At 45.6% G+C, this 19197-nt stretch overlaps 1 protein-coding gene across 1 annotated transcript in view; it reads right to left on the bottom strand.

The window, feature by feature from the left end:
- Positions 1–7146: 7146 nt before the first annotated feature.
- The window catches only part of Pirt (phosphoinositide interacting regulator of transient receptor potential channels), a 16833-nt gene continuing 4782 nt past the window's right edge, over positions 7147–19197 (bottom strand). Inside the window, exon 2 of the mRNA XM_028780043.1 lies at positions 7147–7695. Within this exon, the coding sequence (XP_028635876.1) occupies positions 7262–7669 (408 nt within the window). The 5' untranslated portion in view covers positions 7670–7695 and the 3' untranslated portion in view covers positions 7147–7261. The remainder of the gene's footprint in view (positions 7696–19197) is intronic.

Here is a 19197-nt window from a genome sequence, read left to right as displayed (position 1 = left end):
TCATTTTGACCTTACGTTTTCAGGCTCCTTTTTCCCCTAAGTACCTCCATTCCTCTGTAACTGTGGGTTCCTGCTTCCTCAGCATCTCACAGATGCTCAAGTCCCTCAAAGAAAATGCCATCATATTTGCATATAGCCTATGTACATCCTTCTGTTTAAGGAGACTTCCAGTATGACATTTGGTGTAAATGCTGTGTGAATACTGCCCTTTCTAACTGAGAGAAGGTAATGACAGTCAGAGGTCTGTACATGCTCAGTATGGACACACTTTTCTCATTGTTGTCATCCTCCGTTGGTTGAATCTGCAGATGTAGAACCTATGAAAAATGACTATAAAGTGTATAGTAGATGTCAACCTAATAATGTGTATTTGGTTCATAAGAACCTTTTAATCATTTGCAAGAGAAGCTTTGGTGGCCCCAGGTTATCTAGTAGCTCCCTAGACAGCAGGAAGGTCACAGACGTATTTCCATTTTCTATTGTATTGTATACCTGGCAGCAGTTTCCCTTCTCATCACGGTCACTTAGAGGTCTTTAGATGGCAGCTGCAGTTTCCACCATCTACATCTACATCTGAACCAGGGGCAATAGCTTTGGGCAGACGTTCTTTGTTGGTTCCTGGGTAATTGTTCACATGCAAATCCTTGGTCAACTTTTACCAGGGGGGTCAGTGAATATCTGCAAGGGGAAAAATCACCTTTATCTGGTTATACTGCTATTTCTGATAAAATAGAGGTTTTATTGCAAATACTATCTTAGTCAGGGTTTCTATTCCTGCACAAAACATCATGACCATGAAGCAAGTTTGGGAGGAAAGGGTTTATTCAGCTTATACTTCCACATTGCTGTTCATCACCAAAGGAAGTCAGGACTGGAACTCAAGCCGATCAGGAAGCAGGAGCTGATGCAGAGGCCATGCATGGAAGGATGTTACTTACTGGCTTGCTTCCCATAGTTTGCTCAGCTTGCTTTCTTATAAAACCCAAGACTACCAGCCCAGGGATGGCACCACCCACAATGGGCCCTCTCACCCTTGATCACTAATTGAGAAAATGCCTTTCAGCTGGATCTCATGGAGGCATTTGCTCAAGAGAGGCTCCTTTCTCTATGATAACTCCAACTTGTGTCAAGTTGACACACAAACCAGCCAGAACAAATACATTGGGGGAAAATATACGAGACAAGCAAGTTGGACTTTCTGACACTTCCTCCCAGGCTCCAGCCCTCTGGCTAAACAGTGTCAGAGGGTTATATCATTTCTTGACATAAGACATAGAAGGGAGAAAGGATTGAGTTTAGAACAGGTTGAGTGTAAGCTACTGGAGGTGTTCTTTGAAGTGTTTCTTCTTTTTTTTTTTTTAGATATATTTTTATTTTTGCTTATGGGCACATGTGTGTGGCTGTGTTAACATATGCCACTTGTGTGTGAGTGCCCAAGGAGGCCAAAAAAGATTTTAAGAGTCTTTGGAGCTGGAGTTTCAGGCACTTGTGACTACTCCCTATTGCATGTGGGTTCTGGGAGATGAATTTAGATCCTTAGGAAGAGCAGTAAGTAAGCATTCTTAATTAGAGACATCTTTCTAATCCCCAGCTGAAGTTTTCTGTGGCAGGCAGAATGATGGAGAGGAGAGGAGAGGAGAGGAGAGGACATCACACAGAGATGTCTAATTGGAATCTCTGGAGCTTGTGGGTAGGTTGTCCTATATGGAGAAAGGGACTTTGCTGATATGACAAAGAGTATTAGAGGCTGAGCTTCCCCCTACCTAATGTACATGATGAAATCCCTCCCCAGGCCCCTAGGATGTGGCTGTATTTGAGGCAAGGTCTTTGCAGAGGCAGCGATGTTACAGGAGAGCATGTGAGAAGCTCGGGTCAAACATTTCTGGTGGCCCTATAAGGACATGAGATTAGTCCACAGACCTGTATGGATGAGGGGACCACATGGGGACACAGAGAGGACATACCATCTGCTAGTCAAGGACACTGGCCTCAAAGGAAATCATCTCTGGTCCCTTATCACCACCTCTCAGCTTCCACAGCCACAAGATGGCTGCCTAAGCCATCTGCTCAGTGGAACTTTGTCATAGGAGTATTAGCCAACTGGGACAAAGAGCTTGAGTCTGAGGGCTTTTCATGGGCTATCCCTGTGCTGACATAAACTTGAGTCTGAGAGCTTTTCATGGGCTATCCCTGTGCTGACATAAAGTCTCAATAGAAGAGACCTACATAAGGCCCAGAGCAAAATTCTTTATGAAGCAGAGAGGAGATAAGAGGGTCAGAGCAGATGGGATGACACAGGAGGCCAAACCCTTCAAGTTTCTCTCTCAAGAAATAGAAGTCTACAAATGGGAACATAGACAGCTGATGGAAGCTATATAAAGTAGGGATGGATTTCTCCCTGGACACTCTAGAGGGAACGGCAGTCCTGACCATGCCTTGCTTTAGCCCTCTGAGTCCCACTTTGAACTTCAAGCATTCAGAGCTGTAAGATAACACATGTTAATAAACATAGTAGGAAGCTAACATAACAATCCACTAAAAATCAGATTCATGGGGGTGGTTTTGGGGCCACCCTTCTACCTAGCCACAATAAAGCAATTGCTGTGTAAGTCACTTTAAGAATTGTTCAATTCTTTTCTAAAGTTTTTTTTTTTTAATTTATGTGTATGGGTGTTTTGACTGCATGTGTATTTATGCACAGGGCCTCCCTAGGCCAGAAGAGGGCATTGGATCCCCTAGAACTAGAGTTACAGATGGTTGTGAACCACCATGTGGGCACTGGGGATTGAACTGGGGTCCTTTTGAAGAGCAGCCAGTAAAAGGTTTTCACGCGCAGCTTGTAACAGATCACAGCAGACCAGACGGTTCCATGAGGGAGGGTTTATTCAGGAGATACGAGGGAGAGCGGAGAGGTAGAGGAGTGGAGGCCTGCCAGGCAACCTGCAGGTGCTGGGTTGAGGGGCCAAGAGTAAGAGAGAGAGGAGGGGGCAAGCAGCCCCTTTTATAGTGGGCAGGCCTACCTGGCTGTTGCCAGGTAACTGTGGGGAGGAGCATACCTGGCCGCTGCCAGGTAACTGTGGAGGTGGAGTTTAACAGATTACTAACAGTCAGTATTCTAAACTACTGAGCCATCTTTCCAGCCCTGGAGAAAAGTAAAGAAAAGATGGGGACTAGTGAAGGAAAAGTTTCAGAAAAGGGCAGAACCATAATGCTGGTGTGTTGAAGGATGGGTCACTGAACAGTGTAGACATGCAGAAACGTGGAGAGCCCTTGATCCCCTAATCCTGAGCGTATTCTCCAAACATGCATGTATGTCAGAATTTGAAGGGTAGGACCAGAGGTCAAGGTGGGGGTTATCTTCTCCTACTAGCCTGTGAGCAGCCCTCTTTTCTCTTGCCTGGTCCTCCTCCCCCTAAGTCTGATGTGAATACCTGGCATAGCTGTATTCCAGAGGCCTGGAGAGACAGGTTGGGTCAGGCTGGCTTGGGAGCCATTATCTGAGCATCCCTCCCCACCCTCCCATGATCATATTGTATTATACCTGAGGGTTCCCTTGTCTCTCTTCTCTGAGGATTATCCTGATTGTTCCTGTGGTCAGAGCTTTTGCCTTCATTATGCATCCAGGTTAGGATGTCTGCCACGGGCTTGGGTAATTGAAATTTCAGCTAGAGATGGTGTGTGAAGAAAGGAACAGAACAAAGGTGGGGCCAGAGCCGGAGGAGTCAGTGATACAGCTACGGCTACAAACAGTTCCTATTGCAGCCCAGGAAAACCACACAGTTCCCACTAGTGCTTTGTCATTTATTGAAGACAATTCCAACTTAGTATGTGTGAGTGACTGATTGAAGGACATTGACAATGACCCTCCCCTCTTCTTTACAGTCACTTTAGTGGCTTTCCAGAGGAATCTACAGGACAGTGGGAGGTGGTCTCATTTTGGGGTACCCTTTAGTGGATCTGTCTTTCCCTTAGAGTGTAAGACCTAGATTATGAGGTGGCCTAGGGTTCCTCTCATCTATACCTGCAGGTTGCAGGAAAACTGAGCATAGTCCTTCTCAGACAGAAGTCCCTTCCTGCAGACCTAAGGAACTTGGTTACAGAGTGAAAGCTCTTGCTTGGGCCAGCAGATTCTCTGAGGTTGCCTGAGACTGTCAGAAAGAAGTCTCAGGCATGAACAGCTGTCCTCGCACAGGCTACGCACAGATAAGCTTCTAGGGTGAGAGAGGAAAGTAAGCTCCAAATGGGTCATTTTCTACTTTGATTTGTGTTTGGAGCATCTCTCCTGGACCTGGTGTCTGTCTGCCTCATCTAGACCATAGATTCATTCTGGAATGTTATTTCTTCAGATTAAGTTTTGAGTCTCAATATTGGGCTTGTGGGATCCCACTGCACGACCACCATCTTGGAGTAGAGCTACCAGTTGCAAGGATGCTCCCGAAGAGCCAAGCACAAAACTAGCTGTCTTTATTCTCCCTGGCAGCCTTCTTGAGACAGGAAATGTAGCAATGAGGGAGTATTTTAGAAGGGGTTGTGAGTGGGGCAGCCCTGGAATGCCTGGTAGAGAAGAATGAATATGGCAGACACTACTAAATAGAATGCAGTTCAACATGACATTGATTCCATAGGTGTTGGATTAGATTAAATTCTTCTAAACAGAAGAGCGACAGGAGGAGCCGGTAATACAATCTGGTGAGATGGTGCTGTGGGTGGTGCTCCTGTCTTCTGAGATGACTGAAGTCACTACCCAGAATGCTTTGTTGCAGAAATGTAGCATCCAACCTGGCTGCATTCACAGATTGTCCCCACTGCTGGCTTTCATGAGGCAATGGTCTTTGGCAAAAATTTCCAACATGTGCAACTTTTGGGGTGACTCTGTCCATTTTCTGACCCTCAGTTTTGTGGGGAGCCTGGTGCAGGGTGGGGGAGCTAACTGATATTTGGGATATTTTCTCAAAGGCTCTTCTTTGCTTCTGTTTGCTGAGGACTTACCTTGAGGGTCAGGGGTTGGGGAGCAGGTACTGATGTGGTTGTGAAAGATGCCTAGAACTTGAAGATTTCCTGGTACTATGATTACCCTCAAACTCCCTTCCGTTGGGACATACTTGATAGTGATGTCTGCAAAGACATTCCTCCCACAGCTATGCCTAGACAATGAGCTCTCAGGATAATGAGGCGTATGGGGTGTGGGTTCTAAATGAGCTGGCTGTGAGCTCATCTGTGTGTTCCCTTTCATGAAGGCACAGAAGAATAAGAGGCTTCATCACAAGGCTGACCTTCCATGTCAGAAGAAAGGAGTGGTCTGTAAGCCCGTTGTGGAGGCACTAGACATCCGTGGAGGTACTAGGCAGAATTTCAATAACCCCAGGATTGGTCCTGACATGCCTGTATGAAGGAAATGGGTGGACCTGGGTTCACTGATGTGAGTGTTAATGAGGGACATGATCTTCTTAAGTGAACTTTGAAAGGCCAGAGGCTTCCCAAACTGACTTTTTAGTCAGGGAGTCAGTGTGTGTGTGTGTGTGTGTGTGTGTGTGTTAATTCCACAAAACAAATACTTCCACTGAGAAATGTCCCACAATGCAACAGGAACAAAGATGGATTCTGACTGCCTATAGAAGTACTGTGAAGGACTGAGATATCTGAAGACCTGTTGGAAGTTGTTTGTCATGGTGTTCCCAAATGCCTGAAGGTTAAGGGATGAAGAGAGTCAACCTGAACCAATGCAGCTCCTGTGACTCACTGTGCTATCAGGTGCTTTCCTCTGCTCTCTGGCCTGGCCTTGCCGGAAAAGCTTTGGAAATCTGTTATAGGCATCTGGTCTTTGTGTCTATATGAAGTTTTGAGGGCACTTACCTCTTGGGTTATATCTACTTGTTGGGCCCTCTGAGATGCCTCTCCCAGTCCCTATTGACCCCAGGAGCCTGCAGTATACCAAGGAGAAGCTGGATGTAAGGCACTTGGAGGAGCAGGGGGAAGTAGGCAAGAGAGGATGGAACAGCATCCAGGAGTTCTGCAGAATCCTATTCCCTTAGCTTCTCCTCATGCAAGGGAGTTGCTAACTCCTTGTATGTCTTGCCCATTCAAAACACTTCCTTCCCCTTCATGTTCAGAAGAGATGAACATGGTCTCCAGAAATCTGTCTTCCTGTACATTTGTTAGATCCATGTGTTCCCGTGGCCACCCTAAAAACTCAGCATGGAGTATTGCCAGTTGGCTTGGCCATGTTTCTCCCTCTTTCACTTTTGGAAATAAGATGACATCAGAGACTGGGTCTGGCTATTCCCAACCTAGGCCTGGAGAAGGAAACTCAATAAATACTTGATTGTTTGGTAGGGAGGGATGGGGTGATAGAGGATGGGATTTTTTTTTTTTCAGTGAACCTGTCTCTAGAAACCCATGGAACATTATTTGGACATGGTATTCAATCTCAGGTTAGGTCTTGATTGAGAGGAGGGGGAGATGACCTTACAAGTCCCATCTGTGACCTTTCATCCTTCTGTTCTGGAGATGTGTAGAGGCAGAGATGTAGTGAGGAAGGAAGTTAGAACAATGAGCTTTTGTTCTTGGCTAATTGCTAAGATGAAGGCGGTCTGCAAGAAGTGCATTGGAGGATGAAGGGGGAAACTGATTCCTGTTAGCCTGCTTATTGCCTCTTCTGTTAATACATATATTTAGGAGCTAACTTCCTTCAATGTATAAGTTCCAGACTACTCCCAGATGAATGGTCTGCTCTAGCCCCCATCACTGTCCAGATTTTGGAATGTGTGATACATGAGAAATGTTCTTTCTCTTATAATGCTAGTCAATGTCCCATCCAAGGAGGGAGCCAAGACTGTCAAACCCAGTGGGTCTGAAGTCAGTCTTCTCTCCTCAATCACTTTTGGTTCCAGAAGATGCAGATGCGAATCCAAGATCAGGCACACAACTATAACATGAAGTTCTCCTTAGGAACATAGTCAACTCCTGAAGAATTTCCCAGCATGCACACAGTGCCCTTGGCAGAGAGAGTGGGATGGATAATGGCTGAATGCAGGTGCCAGGGATGAGAGTAATGAGAGTATCCAAGGGCGCAGCATCCACAGCAAAGGAGAAATCAGGTGAGACTCAGCCAGCAAGGCTGCTCGGTTGTATGAGGGTGAAGCCCTGAGCTCTATCCCGCCTAAAGGGCCAAGAGGAGGGTTTGCCTGAGTCAGCTTCGTGGTACCTGCAGAGAAGGTAGGAGGCTGCTTATTGATCTGCAGATCTTCTGGACAACCAGTCATCAGCGGTTCAGGAGGAAGAACTTGAGGCTTTGGAAGAAGTTGGACTTCTGCCTTTGCTTCTGCTTCTTTTTGATTATGGGAACCCACACCAGCCCACACACCAGCATCATGAGTCCCAAGGACAGGAAGGCAGGCCCTATCATCCTGAGGACTTGCACAACCTTCTGCCCCTCTTCCAAGATGTAGGCCACGCAGGTGATGGCCACGCCGAAGAGCAGAATGGCAGCCCCCACTGACATGATGATGATGGGCTTGTGGTAGATTTCCCAGTTGCTTCTAGGGGTGGTGGTCCAGACAGACTCACTTCTGGAGCTGATGCACAGGGAGCTGGCTGTCTGGCTGGGCAGCAGGTCCTTGGACTCTGGAGACCTCTCGTCTACCTCCAGGGCCTTGGGGAGCACCTCCATTGTCGTGGCTGTTCAAGAATGGATACCTAGTATTGGCAACAATTAGAAAGGATGGTGAAGCCAAAGGAATCCTTTCAGATCCTTCCTGTACTCAGTGTCCTTCTCCAGCCTGGCTCTCAGTAGAGGGGAATATGGTGCATGCACGTTGAAATTAATGGTAACACCAGGTCAAATCTGCATAAATAAAAATCATCCCAGGGAGGCAACTTAGTCAGGGGAGATGGCTCAGTGGGTAAAGTACTTGCTGTGTAAGTGTGGGATCTTGAGTTTGGATCCCCAACACCTATTTATAAAGTAGGCATGGTAGCAGACTGGGGTAGAAGTTGGAGTAGAGACAAGAGAATCCTGGGAGCTTCCTGGCCAGCCAGCCTAGTCAAATTAGCAAGCTCCAGGTTCAACAGGAGAACCTCTCTCAAAAATTAAGGTGGAGAGCAATTGAGTCTGACAGTTACCCTCTGGCCTCTAACATACATTCACAACCACAAGAGTGTCCATCCATACTCATGAACACACACATATAGTTCACACCAACCACAAAGAAGTGATACAAGGTAGTAATTTTTCTTCCCATTTTGTTTTCTAAGACAGAGACTCATTGTGCAATCTAGAGGCAAATTATAAATCTACCTCTACTTTCTGAGTGTTGGGGTTGCAGGCAAGTGTCACCACACTGGGTTAATGTCATGTCACACTAATGTCACCTTTAACATTGAAAGCAGTGAACTATCCTGCATTTAAGAACAAACACAAACCATGGTTTATTGAGTATGTGTCATTTTCCAGCTATGTGATCTCAAGTGAGTTATCAACCTCTCTGTTTTCTTATCTACAAAATGAGAGTAACATTAGCTTCCTCACAGGGGTTTCAAAGGGGTTAAAGGAGTGCAGGTGTGGACTGCGAGGGATCGATGCCCAGCATATTCTGTGTGCTCTGTAAGTGGTATCATTGGCCTATTAGGACAGCAATGCTTAGCTCTCCTTTCATCAGACTAAAGTAACATCATAATCCCCGTGCACTGATTTAGACCCATTTTACAGATTAGAAAGCAGAGGCTTGGAGAGGCGAGGCAAATTAGTTCCTAAGAGTTTTCACCTACAGGACAGTGCAACTTCAAGCACCTGGGATTTCAAGAGCTTTGTCCACTTGGGAGTCTCAGCTTTACACGGTGTCACGTGATCTTTTACCATGTAATGCTCCCCTGACCACACCCCCACCCCACCCCTCATGTTGACATTGTTGTGGCAGAGCTGAACCTTCCTGTTTTGCTTCAGTTTTGATTTGCCTCTATGTGTCCCCACGGTTCCCGGTGGGGTTGACAGGGTGGCAACTTAACCTGACTGTGGTCTGCATGAGGAGCCTTGGAGAGGCGGCTAAATTAGTAGAGGTTGTCTGGATGGGGTGTCTGTAGTTGGGTCCTTGTGCATTTCTCAGCAAAGGATGAGAGGCCAGACACACCTCAGTACTTCCTGTCACCAGCATAATTCTCTGTGCCAATCTCAGATGTCCCTTACAAGGAGTCACTAATAAATTCAGACCCTGGTACCTTCTCAACTGAGCTAAATAAACACATTCTCTCTATAAACTAGCCAGTTGCAGCTATCTGGTCACAGTAACAGAAAGTGTAGTTGTACATAGTCTAAGGGCCTGCAATCCAGCTCAGCCGCCCTCATCGAACGTGTCTCTCTAGACCTCTCAGTCCCTCGGGGCTCCTTCATCTCCTGTTCTCCATTTAGGGGATGCAGCCTCTCATGTGAATGAAGTGATACAGATATGCTGAGAAGCCCTACCTGCCTGGCAGAAATGTCTCCATCTGATCAGCATGGTCTCAAATTTCTTCAAGGTGGGATTGAAGCCTTTCAAACCAGAAATGTTTTCTAGTGCAGACACCCGTGTGTCTGCAGTAAGGCAGTAAGAGATGAATGACTGATAAAAGATGCCCCCCCCCAAACTGTGATCAGATTTTGCTTGGGAGGAAGGCAAGGCTGAGGGAGCCCAGAGGTTTGCCCCACATCACTAGAGCTTCACACTCTTTGTCAACATTTGACAGAATGAGTAAGCTCTGAGCACATCTCCCCACTTTCTTCCCTCCTCGACTCTCCTTTCTCCTGTTCACTCCAACAAACCCAGGTGTACCCTACCTGTGAAGTAGGTTCTTTACCTGTGAGTTCCTCCCAGAGCTTCTTGTGCAACAGACTCAGGACCTGCTGACTTCAGTGTGCACACACATGCCAGCATAGGGCTAGGGCTCCTCCTGCAACAGTCAGTCTACTGGGGAAGGTGGGCTGCTCATCACAACCATAATGAAGTCCTTTTGCTCACCCCAGTTGCCATGCTGGTGAGAGCACCCGTGGCCGACTGATGATGAAGGCAGGACGCGTTTGGGAAAAAAAATGTCGTCACCTCTGGAGTAAAAGGCAGCATGGAATAAAGGACAGCTATCTGGAGCTGGGGGCTCCCAAGTCCTGTGCCTTGGGAGTGTTTTCTGTCTTTAGTCTTCCTTCGGTGTTGTACAAACTGATCCCTCCCGCCTCCCTTTCTCCACGGATAGTAGCTCCATCCAGAAACTGATCCCTGGGTTATTTTTCCTGCACCTCAAAGCACAGTCCTTACAGCTTTCGCTTTCTAGATTAAGCAATTATAGACCTCTCCCCACCGACAGGAGGAAATTAGAATCATAAAATTACCGAAGCCTTCAGAATTTAGACATCATTCACATTCAGATGCACTTCATGGAGAGAGGAGGATATTTGAGTCTCTGCTTTCAAAAACTGCCCTGGTGTTTTCGTAACCATAGGCACAGAAATGCTTGGCTCCTTTGGGAACGGTGGTGTATTTGCATAAGCTAAGCCATCATTTAAAAGGTGATCTTCTTTCCAGTGGACTGGGGGCAGGGAAGAGACATAGAACATGCTAGAAAACCTTGGGGATGATTATTACAACCAACCTGTGGTCACCGGAGGATGTGTGAGTTGGCCTCAGGATTTCACTAGGTACCCATTCATTCTTTTGCACTTCTTAAGGAAGACCCAGGGCATACACACTGAAGTTAGAGAGGCTGAGGTTGCTGGGATGATGGGCAGGGGTGGGGTGGAGTTGAGGGATGAGGAGGTAGGCTGGGCCTTGGGAGGGGGGCAGAGCTGGAATGTAGTACTTATTAGTTGTATCTGGGAAAAGACTTGAGGCTGGACCAGGAAGGGCTGGTTCCACTGAACTGCTATATGGAGTATATTCCTGAACAGAATGTGCCACGTTAGAGGCAGGGGAAACGATTTTTGGGTTCTGAGAAGAGAATGACACTATCACTAGGCCTGCTGAAAGTGCCCCACACTTTTTTTTTTTGGCTCTTATCAGCACAGTTACTAGCCGAGCTTCATTTTGCAAGGGCTTAGGCAACACATCTGTGGCTCCCCGCCCCCAGTCTAGCTTTTCAGGTCACTGTGTTGGGGATTCAAGCAGAGGTATTTAAATGCAATGCTCTTTATGCTACACAACAACCAAACTGCTGAGTCCTGAGGGATCAGCTACAAGAATTTTGAATTCTTTCCTTTGGAGCTTCCTCCATCCCCGAAGTAATTTTCCCTGAATAGGGGAGGATGCAGGTCTGTAGTTCTCTAACATTGCCTATGTGGGAGGTGAGCACTGTTTCATCCCATAGTTACTCTGTTTAATCTACTTTGAGATTAGGCCCTCCCTTCTCTTTTTGATATTGGTATAATCTTCATTTTATGAAACGCCTGTGATTATTGATTTTACTACTACTTGTAGTTGACAAGAAAAGTTCTGTCTCTGTCTCCTATATCGATTTTCTCAGGGCATCAGTTTATTTTCCTTTTATACAGCTATCATCTGTAATTGAGCTATCATGTAGGTATCCATCTGTCATTAATCTGTCTTCTATATATGTGCATATGTGTGTATCGTCTGTCATCTGTCAATCATCTATCTATCCATCATTCTAGCTGTCATCTTTCTAGATTGTAATGGAGTTCATGAAATCTCAAAGAATGGGAACCCGGACTGAGATGACTTACATGGAGGAAGGGTGGATCTTTGGTACTCAAGGGGCAGAAAGAAGTATTTGTTGATGGTCACTGAAGGAGAGACACTGCAGGAGTCTCCTGGAGCAAGGGCAAGGATTATGCCTTCTCTTTTCTTCTTGCCTCCCCTTTCCTTCACTCCACTCATGTCTTCTTCCTCTTTGACCAGACTGGAGGCAAGGGACAACTACTGACTGGGGGGCCAGGCAGGACCAGGCCATGGATGAGACTTAGTGCAGGGAAGACTTAGGCCCAGCCATTCACAGTTCTAGGAAGTCTATAGCATAAAAAGATTCAGGTCTTTGGACTCCAGAGCTTAGACTGGGGTGGGGTAGGGCAGAAATATACAAGCTGTAGGTCCTGGACAGGCGCGTAAGCTTCTAGAAATGTAGTAACCATAAATAAAGTAGAGATCATAAAGCACTGGCCTCATAGTATTGTTGTGACTGTCAAATTTCATGAACAAAACACTACAGTGCCACCATTGGGCATGTTGTGATTGTTAGTATTCTGTCTAAACTCCACCTCCACAGTTATCTGGCAACTCCCAGGTATGCTCCTCCCCACAGTTACCTGGCAACAGCCCTTCCTCCCTTCCCTTCCCCCTCTCTCCATGTGGTCATGGCTGGCCTCCACTTCTCTCCTCTCTCTCTCCTCTTTCTCCACCATCTTCTCCCGTTTCTCTCCCTACCTTTGCCCTCTGCCCTGAATGACCCCCTCCCCTTCGGAACCGTTTGGTCTGGCGTTGTCTGTTCCAAGCTGCGAAGTCTAACAGTGATGATGGAGGCCTAGCCACTCCTTTGCCAGTCTGATCTTTTTGTCCCCGTTTCCTTATCTGTGACATGAAGGAGTTGAGTTGGATGACTTCTAATGTTATTTCAGATGGGTGGATAGTTAGTTGATTTGAACTCTGAGTATTTTAGGTTTCCATACAAATCACTAATTGAGGGGCTTTCCCACATTTTATTACAGTCCTCTGAAGATTCTGTCCTTTGCCCAGCTCACTTCGGCTATGGTTTCTGAACAGGAGCTCTGTGGACACATTTCGATTTGCCCTCTCATTGTCACAGAGGTGGAGTCTATACAATTGTGGAATGTTTAGTGGCACCTGGGCCCACTACCTACCAGGTGCCAGTAGCAACCTTTCAGACCCCACTCATGACAGTTTAAAAATGAGTCCAGGCATGATCAGATGTTACCTGGGGGTAAAATCATTGATGTAAGGTAGCACACTGCCACATGCCAGCCTTTCTTCCTCTCCCCTTGCAAACTGTGGGGGTGGGGCTCCTCCTATGCCTCCAGGGTGGCTGGCTCACAAAGCAGCACTTAGCTCAGAGGAATTGATCTTGGGGTCACAGCTCAGAACTGGGGTGGGTTAACACTTGGGGAACTGGTCAGAGAGAACTACCCTTTCAAACGTCAACTGAGATACTGGGGTTTTAGTCTGTGTGTTTTAGGGTACCCTTCTCTCACTGCAGTGTTACGCTATGCTCCTTGGAAGACTCAAAAGAACCCCAGGATGTGATCTAATATGAAACAAAGATAATTTTTAAGGTCAAAGAATACAAAGAGATACAGATAAATAGATAAATAGATAGATAACAGATGGATTGATGGATGATAGATGACAGATGCATAGATAGGCAGGTAGATGATAGATGGATTGATAGGTAGATAGATAGGTATATAGATCAATAGAAAACATGGGTGGGAGGAATTGGGAGGAGTTGGGGGAGAGGAAACATGATTAAAATATATTTATGAAAGAATTAATTGGAAAAAATATTAGGACTTCTGTGAAACAGATGCCTCACCTAAATCACTGCTGGCCTCTTATTGGCACCACTGGCACAGACATGGCAAGCAATCACCCTGGAATGATTAAAGAAAACATGAATAAAGAACAGAATCTGGAGGCAGACTGTCTTAGGTCTGTGGTATCTGAATCCGATGTGTGTTTATCAGAGGAAGGGACAGACAGGTAACACAGACAGAGAGGGAGAGCCACAGTGAAGAGAGCCATAGCGATTGTTTTATGGGGCTTTAAAAGAAAATGAATGTAGTTCAGCAACCTTTAAAGTCCTAGATAATGCAGGGGTGGGACTGGAGAGGCTGCAGAAAGGTTGCAGGGCTGGGCCTCCTGAACAAACCTTAGATTTGAATGTCTGCTGCCTTCAGGGCAGTAATTTGAGAAGAACCCTTGGCTACCAGAGGTCAAGTTTAGGAAGCCTGAAGCAGGTTTAATCTTATTTAGGCAAGCAGCTAGGCAGTGGCAGGTTGTGCTGTCTTCGGGAAGGGGAGGGCTCCATAGAGGGGTCTCACACATAGAGGTACAATGCGCAGAATTCAACTCTGCCAAACACAGAGCCTTGGCTATGGTTCCATTTACAAAAGATTTGAAGCCAAATAAACCTATCTGTGCTAGGAGAGGTCAGGAGAGTGGCCACTTGGGGCAGGGTTAGATGCTGGAACTGATGCTGCTGGCAGTCTTCTTGGATCCCAAGGGGCAGCTGCTCCTAAAGTCAGGTCACAGTGGAACATCACACTGCGGTATGACTATTTCCTGTTGTAAATTCTCCGTCCCTGAAATGTTGCACCAAGAAAATTACCAGCCATAGCTCAGTGCAGACCTTTCTTGGGATTCTGATGAGAACAAATTTGGGATAAGTAGGGAAACATGATCCTAGGCTGGATGAATCATCTCCTCTGGGTGAATTACATTCCCCTCCTTAGAGACCTGTGGCCTCTCATCCATTGTCGGCAAGCTTTACTTACATACCTCATGACCTGTGGAGGGGATGGAAAGGGAGGCTCCTGAAGGGAACAAATCCAGCAGGCAAAGGGGGTCTCTGTCTTCTGTTGTAGTAGATCCTTTTTCTAGTGCATTACCATTTTGCTTATTTAAATAAGAACATTAAAAATTTTGATTGAAATATAGCTGAACATACTTATGAATTATAATGTGAAGTTTTCGGGTTATTTTTTGTTTTTGCTTTTTTTTGGGGGGGGGGGATGGGGTCTCACTGTATGACCCCAGTTGGCCTGGAACTTACTATGTAGAACAGACCTAGCTAGCCAATCATAGAGCTCTGCCTGCTTTTGCTTCCCAATTGAGGTAATTAAAGGCATTCCCCACCACAGGAAGCTTTCTAATATGATGTTTTGATCCTACGTATATAGTTGGATCTCAACATCCACAGATTCAACCAACTTTGGATACAAAATATTTGAGAACAGTTTTCTTACACACAGACTTTCCCTTACCATCACTTCCTAAACAGTATCGCAGAACAATTCTCACTCTGACAATGATTGCCGTGCTCGGATGAATGAGGAGCACAACAGGAGTCCTGTGTTTCCCATTAGGGTCCTGTTGAGTATTACAGGCAAGTGTCTAGAGCTTACAGCAAGCCGGGGAAGAGAGACAGGAAGCAGACATTTCCCCTTAGGACATAGCCTAATGCAATTAGCTACAGAAGACTCAGAAGCCATCTAAAGTGTCCAAGAGATTATGCATTTGGTGCTAAGCAGATTTTCACCATTTTATAAAAGTGTCTTGCATGTCTTCAGATTTTGGTATCCATGGGAGTGGTTCCAGACCCAGCTTCCCAGAACAGATGCCAAATTAAATCAGTAACTAGCACATCTACTTCCTTAAATATTTTAGAACTTCTTTGTGATGAGAACACTTAAAATAATTTATTCTAGGTTTTTTGTTTGCTTGCTTGATTTCTTTCTTTCCTTCTTTCTTTCTCTCTCTCTCTCTCTCTCTCTCTCTCTCTCTCTCTCTCTCTTTCTTTCTTTCTTTCTTTTGACAGAATCTCATGTAGCCCAGGCTGGCCTACTTTTTCACATAGCTTCCCAAATAACTGGACACTCCTGATTCATTTCCTTTCACATCCTGAGTAGTGGGATTGCGGCTATGCACCAACATACCTCATCAGTCTAGCTGTATTGACAACTGAAAACATTTGTTTGGGCCTTTTCTGTTCCAGGGACAGAGCTGGCCACCAGACAGACCAAATCCAGGAGAACACAGTAGCAGATGTTGGCTTTTACAAGAGGGCCAAGCTTGAGAGGAAACAAGTACGCCCCAGACTTATGGCAATATTCCCGTAAGGGACTTCGAAGAACACTGACATTGGGATGCTGTTCTTTGGGACCCTCAGAAAAGCTCCTGGAAGGATAGCTTGTGGAAGGAAAGCTAATGGACCCATCGGGGGATTAAGCAAAGGGAGGTAAAGAAGAGACTGTGACACTGAGAGGGATGTGAGGGATAGATAATGTGCAGAATTCAACTCTGTCATAAACAAGAGTGCTAGTTGAGTGTAACGCAAGAGAGTTCCTGAATGGTGAGCCTGGGAGTGGAGACAGAAGCCTGAGCCCAGAGACAAGGCCACTTAGAGGCTGTTGCTCAGATGAGAGACACAGCAACCTGGTGCTCCTCTGTAGCTAAGGAGATGGACAAAGCACATAGTTTGGAGGCTTAGTGAGTGCAGAGTGGAGCTTACATGAAGAAAGGGGTTGGCCAGCTGTGGTTGCCACCTGTTTATATACAGCCTGAAGACCAAGAACATTTTGTACTTTAGTTAATAAGTAGATAAATTAATTAATTTTATGGTGTTGGGAACTGAACCTAGAGCCTCACACATGCTAGGCAAGTGATTGAGCAGTGTGCTCACTGCACACTCCTGTCCTCCTCTCTTTGTCTCTGTCTCTACTTCTCTCTTTTGAGACAGTGTCTCATATCTATCTCTATCTCTATCTCTATCTCTATCTCTATCTCTATCTCTATCTCTATCTCTATCTCTATCTCTCTCTCTCTCTCTCTCTCTCTCTATCTCTATCTCTATCTCTATCTCTATCTCTATCTCTATCTCTATCTCATCTATATATAATTTATTTTTTTTTCAAATTGTAATTTATACTCATTCACATGGGGGTTAGAAACACAAAAAGGCAGGACGTAGGGAAGGGGATGACACTGGAGCGTGGGTGTTCAGGCCAAATACAGATATTTTTCAGAACAGGGTATCAGCTGGGTGAGGGTTCAGGGGATAGGTCACTATGACTCTGCCTATGATTCACTTGTCCTTATCTAAGTTGATAATATCTGCCAAGGCTACCTATTTACAAGGTCTATGACTACTCAGGCTGGTAAATTGTCACAAAAACTGCCTGTTTACAATAGCTTGTAGCCATCTGTTTCAGTGTTTATCCACAGAGACCCAAGACTTGGTGTTAGTATACATGTATGACAGGCCTATTGCTGATTTTAGGCCTATGGCTGATTTTAGGCCTTCAGTGTATAAGCAGGGATGCCCCTGATATCTCCTCCCTTCTCTAAGTATAGATGGGCTGTGGAGAATCTAATCTTGTGAAGGCGGGGATAGAGGCCTGACCTCCAGTAATTGAAGGGGATCTTGTAATGGCTCCGGTCCCCCTGTTGTTGTCCAGTGAGGCATGAGGGCCATACCCGTCCCGATGTCTTTTTCCTGGAGAGGGAATACTTTTGACATCAACCCCTATGCAGTCAGGCTTGTCCCTCAGGGAACCCAGAGAGATATTTTTAACTTTTATTTATATTCCCTTGCAGTGCTTAGCCTCGCAGCCTAAGCAAGAATTCAGGTCGCCTGAGACAGTGTCTTTTTGACTTGCCCAGGGTAGAATGAAGCTTGCAACCTTCCTGCCTCAGCCTCTTGAACTGCTGGAATTACAGGTGTGCACAACCCAACCCAGCTAAACATTTTTCAAAGATTTGTTATTTTTTGTTTTCAGAGTTTTTATTTTTAATTTCATGTATGTGAATGTTCTGCCTTAATGTATGCATGTGCACTGTATGTGTGTGTCTGGAGACTGAAGAAGTCAAAGGAGGATATCATAGCCCTTGGGACTGGAATTATGGATGGTTGTAAGCTACCATGTGAGTGTTGGGAATACAATCCAGGTTCCCCGTAAGAACAGCATATGCTCTTCATCCTGCTAAGTCATCTCTCCAGTCCCAAGATTCCTCACCCTCAATGGGTGAACAGTTGTTATATTTTGTACAAATGTTTACTTTGCAATACATTACAACTACATTAAAGTAGAATTTCGGAATCCTAAACAAGTACTTAGTTGCCCCTGCCAAACTCTTTAGTTAATGTGCTGTCTACCTCTGCTTCTGTGCTGTCATTTCAGTGGATTCAACAGAGTGTGCAGAGACATCAAAACCTAAGACATTCACCACAGCAGTCAGGCTCTGATAGAAGATATCAGAGAATGGGTAAAGAGGGGCAACAGAGGGCAGTGTTGGGTTAGGTAAAAGGAGAGATACACTCTGGATTACAGGAGCGCACAGTAGGTAGATCACTCTGGCTGCAGGATGGAGAGTTAGGAAGGAAGCCATGAAGGATGCAAAGTAATTTTAAAACTCTTGCAAACAGTGCAGGTGGGAGACAGGGCAGCTTGGTGTTTGGTTGTAGCCATGGAGATATATGAAGTAGAAGCTTATTAAAGAGTGAAGACAGCCTGATATGATGATAACCATGAGCCCAAGTGCAAAGCATTTAGGGAAAACAGGTATTAGCTGGGTGATCACAGTTGACAGAGACAGGTGGGATACACACACTGCAGATTAAAGAAATGGCATTCAGTTGGGTTTGAACTTGAGATAAGCAACAGATATTTTCCAAAGTAGGAAATAGTGCCTTCAGTATTGCACAAGCCACTTCTACTGTCACAGTGACCATTGTTTTACTGAAACTCAGTTTAACCCAGTGGCCTTGATCTGTTAAATCTGGAAAGCCCTAAGACAAATGTACCATGATTCCCAAGTGAGAGGAGGTTTTTATTACAAGGGTGATAGAGCAGAGCCTGGAAGCACATTGGGGAGCTCGGATGATGTTTCTTGAGGTTTATGAGTCAAGGGAGGAGTGTTCCTCTCCTGGGAGTCTCTGGGGAAGAACGGATATGGCAGGCAGTGACTCTGTTAGTTCACATTTAATTCAAGTCAAAGGAAGGAACCAATATCATGGGGAGGTTGAAAAAGTTGGGGAATTTATTTGTGAGGGACTCTGAGATCCAGAAGTCACCCAGGGGAGGAATGAGGAGAGAACGGATGGGTCTGTGGCATAAGAACATCTTGAAACTATTCTGAAAGCCTCGGCCATCACTGAGAAATGATTGTTTCTTTTGCTCTGGAAACAGATGAGGTTAGTAGGTGGGTCATTTATTATTATTATTTTCCCATGTGTTTATATGGGTGCATGTGTGGCACAGCTAATGTGTTGAAGTCAGGTGACAGCTTGTGGAAGTAGGTTCTAGTCCTCTGCCATATGGGTCCCTGGACAGAATGCAGGCTTCTACCCTCAGTGACGAATGTCTTTACCCATTGAGCTACCATGCTCTCCTCTCTCTCTCTCTCTCTCTCTCTCTCTCTCTCTCTCTCTCTCTCTCTCTCTTTCTCTCTCTCTCCCTTCCTCTCTCTCTCTCTCTCTTTCTCTCTCTCT

This window comes from Grammomys surdaster, unplaced genomic scaffold (assembly GCF_004785775.1).
Source record: "Grammomys surdaster isolate TR1022 unplaced genomic scaffold, NIH_TR_1.0 364, whole genome shotgun sequence".
In the NCBI taxonomy this organism is placed as follows: domain Eukaryota; kingdom Metazoa; phylum Chordata; class Mammalia; order Rodentia; family Muridae; genus Grammomys; species Grammomys surdaster.
This window is presented reverse-complemented; position numbering and strand designations above follow the sequence as displayed.